At 33.4% G+C, this 13,514-nt stretch overlaps 1 protein-coding gene across 1 annotated transcript; it reads right to left on the reverse strand.

The window, feature by feature from the left end:
- Positions 1–6,655: 6,655 nt before the first annotated feature.
- Positions 6,656–9,221, reverse strand: LOC114752158 (receptor-like protein EIX2). The gene has a single exon (XM_028940886.1). It carries the CDS (start codon positions 9,219–9,221, stop codon positions 6,783–6,785), a length of 2,439 nt encoding a protein of 812 aa, XP_028796719.1. The 3' UTR covers positions 6,656–6,782.
- Positions 9,222–13,514: the final 4,293 nt, after the last annotated feature.

Raw genomic sequence — 13,514 nt, forward strand, 5'->3', positions numbered from 1 at the left:
AAACTCCTTCATTTAGCTTGTGGTGTCTTACCGCCATCCACTGCCTTTTTGAGTGCCCTCTTTTTGCATTTGAATCATCTTTACTCTGTGAGTATCCTCTTCTTTCATTCTTTTTAATTTTTCTTGGTTTCTTGAATGTTTTGACTATAAAAATATGTTATATTCAAATGAGTTTGTTAGTTTTACATTGTGGTTGTCTTGTATTGTTGATTTTGCATTTTTTATGTGCTTAAACAACGTTGATTGGTGGGCATTTGATGTAAGAAAACCTTAATTTCTTCCTATATATTGTATTATAAACTTGTTTAAATATTTGAAGTTGATTAGTTTTGAAGTTTTTAATTTTTTTTTTATAATTGCCTTATATTTATTTCGAATTTTTGGTATTTTTTTGTAATAAATTTGAGAATTTAGTAATAAATAATCTATTTGGTATTTTGTGAATTTTTTTTCATTATGAACTTTGATTGATGGTAAAGTGTTGTTTAAAATTTTATTACAAATAGATATCATTTGTGTTCCTCTTTTGGATTCAGAAGTTTTAGCTTTAAGAATCTTTTATTCATTGAATTAGTTTGAAATGAATTTTTTTGTTTTTTGTTTTATTTATTATATTTCTTCTTCAATTTATCATGTTGAAATATGTTATGAAGAATAGTTTTTTTATTGATTAAAATATTTTGTGTTTAACTATTTCACAAAACTTATATATGTTTGTTGATTTTTAATTTTATTAACATTTCGTTCATTCATTATATATACTAATTTTTAAGAAATTACTTAATCTAATTTTAAAAAATAATTATATATTTATTTTTTATTATAATATATTTAATAAGATAAATAGGGGTTGAGAAAATTTTAATTTTGATTAAAAATTTTGAGTTTTTTTTTTCTAATTTGGTGTTTGTACATAGTTGTTAAGGGGAAATTTTGTCGAATTTTTTATTTTTAAAAAAAGACATTTCCTTTAATTTGTAATTAAGTGTTAGTCAGTTTTAATTTATTGACTAATATTTAATGATTTTATTATTTCAATATTTGAATTAAGGAATTAGAATTGATCTTGACAACTATGTTCATTGACTTTGTAGAACAATGGATCGATTTGGATAAAGCTAACTAGAGATTACAAAGAATATGATGATAGGGTTGATAAATAAGAGCTTGATAAATGAATTATTTGATGTTTTTTTTGTTAAATATACTTAATAATGTTTTATATTAACTGATATTTCTTATTCTTATATTTATTAATTCGTTGTTCTTTGAATAGGAAATAGACGAATTCGGTCAGAGGGTTCTGGCGATGACAGCTCTTTTACTAGCCGAGAAAGGGTAGAAGGCCAACCCGTATGAGGCCTTTGGTTTATGTGATAAGACCACACAACCTATAAGGAATTACAGTAGTTTGATGATGATTTGAAGCCTATAGGAAAGACTAGAGCTCAATTTACTAGTTATGTAGGTTATGTCGCACGTAGTAAGATTGGGATTGACATTCCTAGTTGAAAGAAGGTGGACAAAGATTTGAAGCGAAACATTTAGGAGGATATCTTGGTACATTATGAATTATTTTCTCTACTTGTTTCAATTATAATTGCTTATTTGCTTTATAACTCTATGCTATTGTATTGTAGCTGACATTTGATATTCCCGCCATTGAGCAAATGAAAAACCGTCTATTTAAGCAACTTGATGAATGGTGGAAGGATATATTCATAGAAAAAGAAGGATGAGTAAGGAAGGCACTCATTTATTAGTGACGAGGCATGGGAGAGTTTTGTGAAGCAATGTGAAGACCCTGCATTTTAGGTTTGGTTTCTTCAAACTTAGTTTTTAATCAGGTCATATTTTATTTAACTAAACTAACTTTGTCGAATTTGTTTTATTGTCATAGGCATTGAGTCAGAAGAACAAACAAATATCTGAGCAGAATGTGTAACCACATACAATGTCTCGTGCAGGGTATGGTGGGTTGGAAAAAAATATGATGGAGGAGTGGATGAAGAATGCACAGAAGGCTACTACTTTAGATCCTACTAGCTACATTCCACCCATTGAGCGTCCTTCTCGCTAAGAAAGATAGAAGGCAGCGAGGATTAAAAAGGGTCAATACATTACTCCACAGTCTGCTGCTGTTGCAGAGAGGATTGTAAGTAATATTTAAGAATTATACTTCATTAATTGCTTTATATTTAAGAATTATGCTTCATTAATTGCTTTTTTCAATTGTCTAAATTGAATTTATTGCTTTAATGTTACGGATACACTTGAGGAGCAATTATCCCAAGGTACATTCGTCCCTCAAGGACGGATGGATATCTTAGCCACTGCCATCGAAAAGGCTGACCATCCCTGCAGAGTCAGAGGGACCCCTAAAGGAATTGGTATTAAACAATTTTTTAGCTCTGCTTCACAAAGAAGCACTGGATCATCCTCCGCTAATATGGTATTTAAAAAGGGGCTTGACTAATGATTACAGGAAGAAACATAGAGAATTTGAGTCGAACTCAGTGAACAACACATGGTAGAGATGCAAAAGATATGTGACGAATTCGATGCCAAGTTTCAACAGGCTATGATGATGATGGGCACGAGCGGATTCCAGATGCCCCGAGTATCTAAACCTTCCCAGGTAATAATCACACACCTTTTCAAATCTTCTAAAGGTTTATCTGATCCATTTAAACTTATTTAATGTGCCTTAACTAATTTTATATTATGTTTCAGGGGTCACTTGTGATAAAAAGCAGGAAGGGTAGTAATAATAAGACACAGCAACTAACAGTGTCTGACCCTGACTCTAGCCTTGACCCTGTCAAAAACAATGGAATGTTGTGTACTCTCTATGTGGATTATGAAAATTCACCTATTCATGTCGCTAATGGTCAAGCATTCATGGGCACAACGATTCACGGCAAGAAAATTTTGAGCCATCAAGCAAGGGTGACAGTAGAGAGGATTCTTCATGGTCAGGGCGGTACACCAGTGCCCAATCCTACTAATGAGGTTCGACTATTGGTCCAAGTTAAAGGACATTTCATTTTGTGGTCAAAGAGACTTATTGCAAACCTAGTGGTGAAGAAGGTGGCAATGAAGAAAGTCACAAAGAGCGCATCATCAGATCCTGTACTCCTACCTCTTCCTGGTGATGTTGCACTTATGTATTCCAGTTTGGAGGTTCTTCATTCCGTAGTGCCAAACATAGATAAGCCTGTTACTTTCAAGATGCCGTTGGGGATTGTGGGTTCAGATATAACATACAACTTCACCATTGACAAGAAGGATCTCGTTCAATTCCTCAACTTTGAGGAGCTTAATATAGTCTTCATGCAGCTTGCTATTTTGTAAGTTACAATATCATTTTTTTTATTTCATGTTATACTTTATACATGTCCTAATGTTTCTTATTTGAACAACAGGCACTTTACTCTCAAATCTGTCGGAATGGAGAACTTGAAAGAACATATGGTTTTATGTGTCCTCAAAAGGTGCAGAAAGAGCTTAATACTATGGAAGCGAGGTCGATTTACATGATGACTACAATGACTCAGACTAGAAAGCCAATATATTTTGTACCTTACGTGGAAGGGTAAGTGTATTATTGTATTTGAGATACACAAGTTGTATGTGTATGATTATAATTAACATGGTTTGTATTTTGCAGTTATCATTGGACTCTAATTGTTTATGTCCCTTTTGATAACAAAGTTTGTTGGTTCGATTTTCTCTGTGTAAGTCCATCCGAAGAAACCAGAGATGTCATCGACATGTTAGTTTATATTTATATATTTATTACATGTGAAGTTTATAAAAACATGCTCTAATATCATTTTCTTTTATACTGTTGATAGGGCTTTTCATAGTTTCAATGTTGTAGCGATTAAACAAAATAGACAACCACTAACATGGATTCTCCCAAAGCTATGTTGTTTTGAGCTAAATATATACTTTTAAACCTTTTTAGATGAATTAAAGTTAATGTTTATAATCAATAATGTCTAATATTCAATTTTATATTTTATTTTGTTCGTACTGTTGTCAACAAGGATATGTTAAATGTGGATATTATGTCATCTGCTATATGAATGACATCATTAAGATAGGAGTGACTGAGAAATTAGACGAGGTAAAAATAAGTTACATTGCATGATATTTTTCAATTCATTTCACATTTTTGATTAAGTTCACTATGTAATTTTTTATTAACAAGTATTTCAAAATGCTGCGTCATATCCCGTGGATGACGTCAACTTGATGAGGGGCACTTTGTCAACAACATTGCTACATAATGTTGAAACTTTCAAATAGTTAGGTCATTCCTCAAAAAATTCATTGTTAGATATTTTATCTTGGTTCCCTTCTATACATGTTCATTATTTCTATTGTACAGACAGAAGTAGTTGCTTTTCTTTCAAGATGCTGGTTCTCTTGGTTCCTATACATGTTTTTTGGTCTTAAGTTTCCCTTAATTCTCTTGGTTCCCTATTTTTGCTTTGTGCCTATGTTAAAAGAAATTTCAATGCTTGCTATATATATTAACTAACTAGTTGATTAATTGTTCATATGACCTTATTCTACGTATTCTGTATTGCTTATATTTATTTGGAACTGTAAACTATAGGGTGGTAAAAAAGAAAATCACGTAGAATTTTTTATAAAAAAATAAATTTTAACCGCGGTTATTTAAATAATCCCTGTTAAAACTCTTTTCCACAGTGGTTATGTAAAAAACAGCCGTGGAAAATTACACTATAATGACAGTTATTAATTAAACCACTATTGAAAGTTAAACTTTTCATGGTGGTTTTGTTAATAACCGCCGTGGAAATCAAACATTCGACGGTAGTTTTTTACATAACCGTTGTATCTTGTAAATCTTTCAATGTCAACTGTATCAATTTCGCCTCCAAAACTGCCGTGAAAAACCACTAATAACTGCCGTTAAAAGCCTTTTTTCTAGCAGTGTATATGGGTTTGTCTAATCCCAAGTGTCATACAATTACTTATACTAAATACCCTTTTAATATAGTTTTGCATTTTCAATCTCTATCCCTATTTCTCATTCTTAATGCTTCGTAACAAACAGAATCTTAGTGTAGAGACCAATCAGAACCTCTTGCGCGTTCGGCACCACATCCAGGCCCACAACCCCTGTTGTCTCTTTCACTTTGGCCATCAATGGCCGTGCAACCATGCGCAGGAACATTTTGCAGAGTATAATTTGCATCGTACCCGATCACTGTGTCATCGTTTGGCCCTGTGTTGACATTTGCACTCTCATGTTCAAGGGGAGCGTGACGAGTGACGCTTCGACCCAAAATGAAAATGGCAAACTGAGTCCGGATAGGATTCTGGCATCAAGTATCTTGGCAATTCTTCCCCATTGTTACATTATTTGCAATTTTTGTGCATGTTTCCCTAAATTATTGTGGAAATTTTGGAAATTTAAAATTAGTGAATTAATCTATAATTCATGAGAGAGCCGAATACTAATTTTCTAAATCAACTTTGGATAATTTGTATTTAATACTTTTTATTTTTATTTTTATTTTAATTTTTCATTTTAATTGTCATACAATCTGATTGAAATGATGTGAAAATTTGGATTATTTTTTCAAAAATATTAAAACTAAACGTGCAAATAAATCTGTAACTATACAACAATAATTATAAATATTTTTGTGAAATCTATTTATATATAACATAAAAAGCATGGGAAATACCCTAATAGAATTACATTGCAACTTTTTTTTATATATATATATATATATCTATCTTAGATTTCATGATCTTCACGTAGTTTATTCATGTATAATAACTTATAAGCCCCACCTCTTTAATAAGAAGAAAAATTCTCCCTCTACCCTATTTCTGACAAAGCAATGAATGTTCAATATTTAAGCTCACCTAATTAGATTAACACGTACCAATAAGTTTGTGCTCAGAAGGATCATCAAGGATAATTTTCACAATTATTATTACCTATATCGTGCATTAATTTGAAGCTCAAAGCAATATCTCAAATTAAACCACACAACAAGCACATGTCAATATATTGACTCCGAAGAAAAAGTGTCTGATTTTACAGTACAATTATTTATTTATTTTGCAAACCAAACTACTAGAACATAAAAGGCTCGAACAATTATCATAAACACTAGCTCGTTTAATACAGCAGATGGATAAAACAAATGCCTTATAGTTTAGTATTCATCGGGTGAAGATGGAAGAACCGTATAGGGCAACCTCGTGAAGCAGCTAGCTCCCCCACGTAAAGGACTGCAATATCGATAGATTAAAAGTAGAAGTAAATTGTTAGTCAACGAAGTCAAAGTGCTTAAAAATAGTGAACTAATGTAACACATAGTTCCAGAAAGGCAGAAAGTATATACATTTAACTTTCAGCATATATAAATACCTATTTCTTGAATCTTTGCAAGAAAGCCCTTAACATTATCGATCGGTTTCCCTTGTTGTATAAGAAAAATGTAGCACTTATTTATTGATCCGAAGAATCTTCAAAATATACTTCGAAAATATATATATAGTGCATTTACTTATTTTTAAGAGGCTAAAAACATTAGCTTTTTGTTTCTTCTCTGAACTGAAAGAAAACTCTAGTCTTTGAAGTTTTTTTCTGTAAATAAAAACACCCAAGTCCCTCCCAAAGACTGTATTTAAAATATATTATAACAAAATTATTAGTTCCCTTGCAGAAAAAATACAAAACGATATATGAACACGAGAAATGGAAAACAAATACTAATTACGTACCTTCAAATTGAACCTCTTCTCCATCTGCGCAGTTTGGCCACATTTACAGCAACGATCACGTACACTTTGTCCTGTATGCCACTCATTAACCTGAAATAGGCATATCTGAAGGATTTGTTCAGAAATATTAGGCTGCAAATTCCCCAAAATCCTGTTCCAAATCCGATGGACGAGCTGATAAAGAAACCTCGACAGAAAATTTGTTCATCTTCTTCAGAATCCTCATCATTTGGATGGTCTTGTGTTGGGCTTGTGGGACATTTTGGAAGCGGAGCACCACATAGATGAGCATTTCCCTCATAAGCAGAGGGATCAAAGCTCTGAAGTTGAGTGCCATGAGGAATTTCGCCCGACAAATTGTTGTGTGATAAATCCATCACACCAAGACGATCCACTTGTGAAAGTTCTGAAGGAATGTGTCCAGATAAGTGGTTCCTTGACAAATCGAGAAAGTCCAGTGACTTCAGTTGTCCAATGGTGGCAGGGATTTGTCCACTGAGCATGTTTCGTGAAATGTTTAAGGCAACCAATTCAACAAGATCCATCAGTTCACTTGGAATTTCTCCCATCAACATGTTGCAAGAGAGGTCAATGCTTTTAACTAATCTCAATATACTTTGGTATTTGGACATCTTACCTTTCCATACCAGTGTTGCAATGTCCTCTTTTGAGGAGAGTACTGGGATATCATCTAGTGATCTTTTGGCAAAAGCATACCATATTTCATCAAAATTTGTTTGATTCTTCAAAGCGGAAAGATGGTTGAGGCATTTTGGCAAACTTCCAGAAATATTATTCATTGAAAGGTCAAGGATCTGAAGTTGACGGAGATTACAAATATTGAGCGGCAAGCTCCCAAAAAACATGTTGGATCTCAAAATGAGGACGCTTAGCTCCCTAAGCCCATCCCCAATCCAGTGTGGTACTAATCCCGAAAAATCATTTCCGACAGCATCAAAAACCGCTAGTTTCGTGCATCTATGCAGAGAAAAAGGTATCTCACCTGAAAATTTATTGAATCCTAAATGTAAGGATTGTATATTTATCAATGAACCCATTGATGTTGGAATTTCTCCGTATAGGCTATTGTTTGCAACATCAAGAAAGGCTAATGATTTAAAATATTTCCAACAATTAGGAAGCATTCCTGATAGTTGATTGTTTGAGAGATGTAAGATCTTTAAATGCAGGGTCTCGTTCGGACATAAGAAAGTACTGGCATCTGTGAATTTATTATCAGATAGAAACAATGCCAAGGCACCATCTGATAATTTTGATGGAATTGAGCCTTTGAACAAATTTGAGCTCAAATCCAGAGTCAAAGCAGGGCAACCATTTTTGAGTTGAAAATTTTGTATTTCTCCAGTCATTTGGTTGTGTGAAAGTTTCACGTATAGAAATGAAATATTCCAAAACCAACTTGGCATCATACCAGAAATTTCAGCATTTGAAATATCTAATGACCAACCCCACTTCTGAGTTAGAAGCCAATTTGGAAAGCCGGGGCCTAACTTACATGATCTTAAATTAATGTTCCATAACTGAAAAGGGGGGATCCAATCAGGACTGACTTTAAACTCCAAGTTGTTAAGAGACAAGTCCAAGGATTCTAGAAGAGAGAGCCTCGAGAAATGAGTTTCAGTTATGACACCGTGCAAGAAATTAGTAGCAAGTTCTAACTCAGTTAGCTTTGACAATAATCCAATGCCATCATTTACAGTTCCATTGAGTTGATTGTTGGAGAGAGATAATATTTCCAAAAGTGAGAACCGTGAGAAATTAGGTACCGACCCCGTAAACCGATTATAAGATAAATCTAAGATCAGTAGTGATGTGTTGGCACAGTGGTTGAAGGATGCAACAAAGTCATCTAATTGCCCACTCAAGGAGTTTTGAGATAGATCCAACTCTGTTAAGTGGCATAAAGCCAAGGATTTGGGTATGCCACCTTCAAGCTGGTTTTCCTTAAGGCGAAGTGTTTGCAAGCGAGACAGATATCCCAAATTGGGAGGAATGTTTCCTGTCAAATTTGTGAAGGAGAGATCGAGATATTGCAATCTCTTTAAAGAAAGAATGGAGTCTGGGAATTTAGCCGGAGAGAAATTTTGGAAGCTAAGGTCCAAATTAGTCAAATGATGCAATTTAGCCAATGACGGAGAAATTGTACCTTCCAAATCGCAGCCAGAAAGATCAAGTGCATCCACATGGCCCGTTCGGCTGTCACAGGAAACACCATGCCATGTGCAACAATCTGTGTGGTTCTCTGAACTTCCCCAGGAAGCGAGGCAGCCATCGGGATCAACAAAGCCACGTTTGAGAGAAAGAAGGGAGAGCCGTTCCTTGACTCTGCACTTGACAGTAGTGTTGCCAACTGTGAGTGTCCCGCAAGAATAATGCACTAAAAGCAGTAGGCAAGCAACAACAAACCTCATATCTACCATCCTTACGCTGTGGATATAAGGTTATGATGCAGTTTGCTATGCGAGAGAACAGGCACCACAAAGGCCATGTATTTATAGGCAAGATTTTGTTGTCTTCATGATAGTATCGGAGGATATACAGACTCTCAATATAAATTCAAAATTATATATAATAGGCTTTAAATTTTTTAAATCCAAGATCTTGAATAAATAAACAAAGAGATTTGGATATATGAATGATTTGGAATTGTTTGCTACACCATATATATCATTCTAACTTAATAGTGACTAAAAACAGAGACAAAGTATTGGTTGCCAGCACGAGAATTACCCTTTGTATTATTGCATAGTAAATTTCCACACAGTTTCATTTTCTTCCATAGTGTTTTTATCCACCATGAGAGTGACACTTCATTCCAAAATTGAAGGAATAAGAATATATGGACTTTTATCTTTTGCCAAAGAATATACGACTTTGAAATATTGGAGGACACATGACTTCCAATATACAAGACGATGAATTTAAAATACTATATATATTGATATTGGAGAGTGCAGTGATCCATTTTTACATTCCAGTTTTAAAAATAGCAAGGCTAAAGACTTTAAATTGTTAAAATTTGAACTTAAACGGACATTATAGTTCTATTTTTTTTAGAAAATATTAATTTTTTAAAATCTGTTGTGTGTTTTCTTTTTCTGGTAGTAACATTACTTTTGTTTTTACATGTAATAGCAAATTAAATTAGTCAAGATCCAAAGAAGAAAGCAGAGTTGTCGTCAGAGAGACTTCAAAGACTTCCAAAATGAAAGAGGCGTTCAAAATTTGATTTGGAAACTTGAGTTTCGAACTAAACTTTGCATTTAGATTAAATTCTAATTCTAATATCTGACAAAATTGAAAATAAAGTTGACATATTTCAGCGAGGCGAAAGACTCAAGCTCTTCATTTATCTAACAAAAACATCTGCGTGTTCCCAAAATTTAAGCAGTATTAGAAACAATTATGAATTATATATAATCTGTATTCAAAATATACTTTTACTGAATAAGAAGTTGTATTAGTGCTCATACTTTTGAAAGTTGATTTGCACCTAACGCCATACGAAAAGTGTCATTTGCGTGCTTCTTCCTCTTCAAGTGGAAGACTTTGACATTTTGGACGTGGACTTGGAAATTCCAAAGTGCAGTGGAAGACTTTGACGTTTTGGACGTGGACTTGGAAATTCCAAAGTGCATGTTCCCCCATCAACAACGTGCCTGACCTTTTAGTATATACTCTTCTGGTTTTTAATAGAAAACCTAATTATTAAGTTGATTTTAATCTTAAATATAAGATTTATTTCTCATATTTATTAATTTTTTTATAAATTATCCTTATAGATACTCTGTCAACTATAATTAAGTAGAAGATAGTGGAAGAATATTAATAATGATGATTATGGTGTTTTAGGAAAACCATATCATATTTCTTATAGTTAACTAAGTTATCTAACTTTCTTAATCTAATCAAATTAATTAAATAGGTCTTATATTAAAACTGGGGGAATATTTTGTTTTAAATTCTTACACGGATAAATTCTTTTTTTTTTTTAACCTTGATTCCACGGGTAAATTCAGAGCATATGTTCTTTAGAATTATAAAGTGATTGGACACGCACATGCGCACATTTCATTAACTTGATTAATATAAAATCTTACATAGAATTGATTAAAATTGTAAATAATTCAAAAAATTTCATATTTTTCAAGGAGGAACAATTACAATATTAAAATTTGACTTCATTTTAATCTGTTTAATTTTTTTTTAATTTCTGGAACAGTATTTTACTGATTTCAAATTCTAGGGAGCGGACTAGATCAACTCTCAGAAAATATTAGCTTTTTGTTAAATAATGAACTTTTGTCTGGCATCATTCTCACTTAATTTTTGTAACAATCCAACGTATCCTCATCTTTAATTTATGAGCGAGATGGGAGGAGAAAGTTTCTTATAAGCCTTTTTCCCCCCCCTACAACTTCATTCAAATCCGATAAGGTTTTTCATTAATATGAGATATTTGATGATTTTAATAGTTTGTAATTTTTTGTGATTTATCATAGGAAAATATAGATAAATATTGTCTATAATATTTTTATTATTTTGTACATAATTTTAAATTATATTATTTTAAGTGAGACCGATTTTACCAACAAGCGGTGCCGCTGCTAGTCCAGTGACTGGTCCAGTTCTAAAAGGGTTGGTAGCACAGTACTGCATTAATTTGCCTTTTGGATATAAAGTTATTAAGAAAAGGATATTCGGCTTTGATGATGCGCCAATCAGATTAGGAGAGGCCTCCGGATAGAGTGTGGGCCGCTGTACAGGATCATAGCCGAACAAAGCCAAGAGTGCCTCATCCTCCCGCACTCTTCCCCTGGAACTGAAAATGCTTGTGGATAATATCATACTCTTCACTATTTGAACGCCTGACGATGATGATCACCGAACCAACCATGGCCGCCCGATTCTCCGTCCCTGCCGTATTTTGTACACACACACACTCTCTCTCTCTCTCTTGTTATCTCTGAACCCTTTGCTTTGCTCATTTATATTTTTCCAAATGCTTTCATTGCTTCCGTGATTGCCGTTTAAGCTCTGAAAGCTACCATGTTGGAAGCGGCAAGATCAAGAAGTTAGCTCCCTCTGCAATGTCATAGTCTTCACAAGTCTAGTCTAACCTGCATTGAGCATCCTCTTAGGTGTCGAAAATGGAGTGGTGATAAATATAATGGATTCTGACGTATTCCTCTTTCGTAGATGACCGTTCAATGTGGAGCACAGATGATGTAAAACGGGCTAGTCCATACTGCTTCCTCCCGTATTGCTCGTGCCTGCAGTCTTGACACGCCATGGTACTCAGACCTTAATCTCTGTTTGAGACTTCTTATCCTGCTGAGTATGTGCCCATATGAGATTGAAAATTTAGTCTTGAAATATCGACTTTCTTGATAAAATAAGGATCAAACACAATAAATGAGAACTTATACTACACAGTCCCAGGTTCCTTTGAGAAACCTATGAAGAGACCACTGAGCTTGGTCGTCAGACTCTGTTAATTAGATTGACTTGTTGAACCAAGGCCAATGTCTTTAGTCATGTAGAATGCCACTTCCCTACCTTTTCATGGTCTCTGTTAAAGCTTCTTGAAAACGTGGTGATGATTACGATTTCCTAAAACGTAAGATTTTGAACCGTCTTATCTTTACGCCGTAACGTTTCGGTTAAGAATTTGCGTACCTGGAATGCATAACAGCACATAATTTTATCGGACGAAAATTATAATAGAGACTATAAATGCACAGGGGTAGATATATTAGGCCGTGTGAGAGACTCTTTCTTGAGAACTTTCACAGTTGACTTCATTAATGATATTATAACAATTTTGGTTCCATATGTTCTTATTATTATAAGAGTTAAAAGCTAACTTTGGGAGAAATTAAAGAAAACGTACGCAAAATTAGATGTATAATATAAATATATATAATTTTAGGATGCATGACTTATTATGAAATACTTGTGTGATGGCTTATTTTTATAGTTAATAAAATTAAATTTTAAAATCATCATCAATATGTATAAATTGCGAAATACTCTTCCTAGGAGAATTAAAGTCATTTTCTCTCGACAATCTTGAAATTGTCATACCGTGAGAAAGGTTTCATGATTCTTTTTTTTTCACTATGTTTGTATCCACCATGAGAGTGACACTTCATTCCAAAATTGAAAGAATAAGAATACTGACTTGGAAATATGGGTAGAGACGACACTTTCAAATCTGCATTTTTTTTGAATGATAGCTGAGAAACAAATAAAAGGAGACAAGATACAAGTCCAGGCTAACCAAGCCTATTGTCCATCATCACTTTCCACCTCAAAACGTAGAGGGGGAGGGTGATCTACATGTTATTTTACAGTAAATTTAAAATACTATTTTAATATATTTATATAGGAATAGAAAGGGCAGTGGTCCATTTATGTTTCATTATGGAAGAATTAACTAGGCTAAAGACTTCAAATTTTTGTAAGTTTGAACTCAAACATGTAGTATAATTATATTTTTAAATAAATATTAATTTTAAAAAAAAAATATGTGTTTTCTTTATCCGGTAGTTAGTCACATTACTTTTTTACATGTAATTAGAAAATTAAAATAGTTGATATCAAATGGACACAGGCTAAGAGGATTTTTGTTATTGGCAAGCACAATTTAGCGACAAGATAGTAGAGCTGCACAATTGTTTATTTTCTCTTATTTGTCACACTCTCTTTTT

The sequence above is a fragment of the Neltuma alba genome, unplaced genomic scaffold, assembly GCF_004799145.2.
Source record: "Neltuma alba isolate B1F8T4 unplaced genomic scaffold, ASM479914v2 tig00007263_pilon, whole genome shotgun sequence".
Taxonomy (NCBI): Eukaryota; Viridiplantae; Streptophyta; class Magnoliopsida; order Fabales; family Fabaceae; genus Neltuma; species Neltuma alba.

What these genes read in the sequence shown, in the direction of transcription:
- LOC114752158 (XM_028940886.1), bottom strand. Translation starts at nt 9,221, where the DNA reads ATGGTAGATATGAGGTTTGTTGTTGCTTGCCTACTGCTTTTAGTGCAT.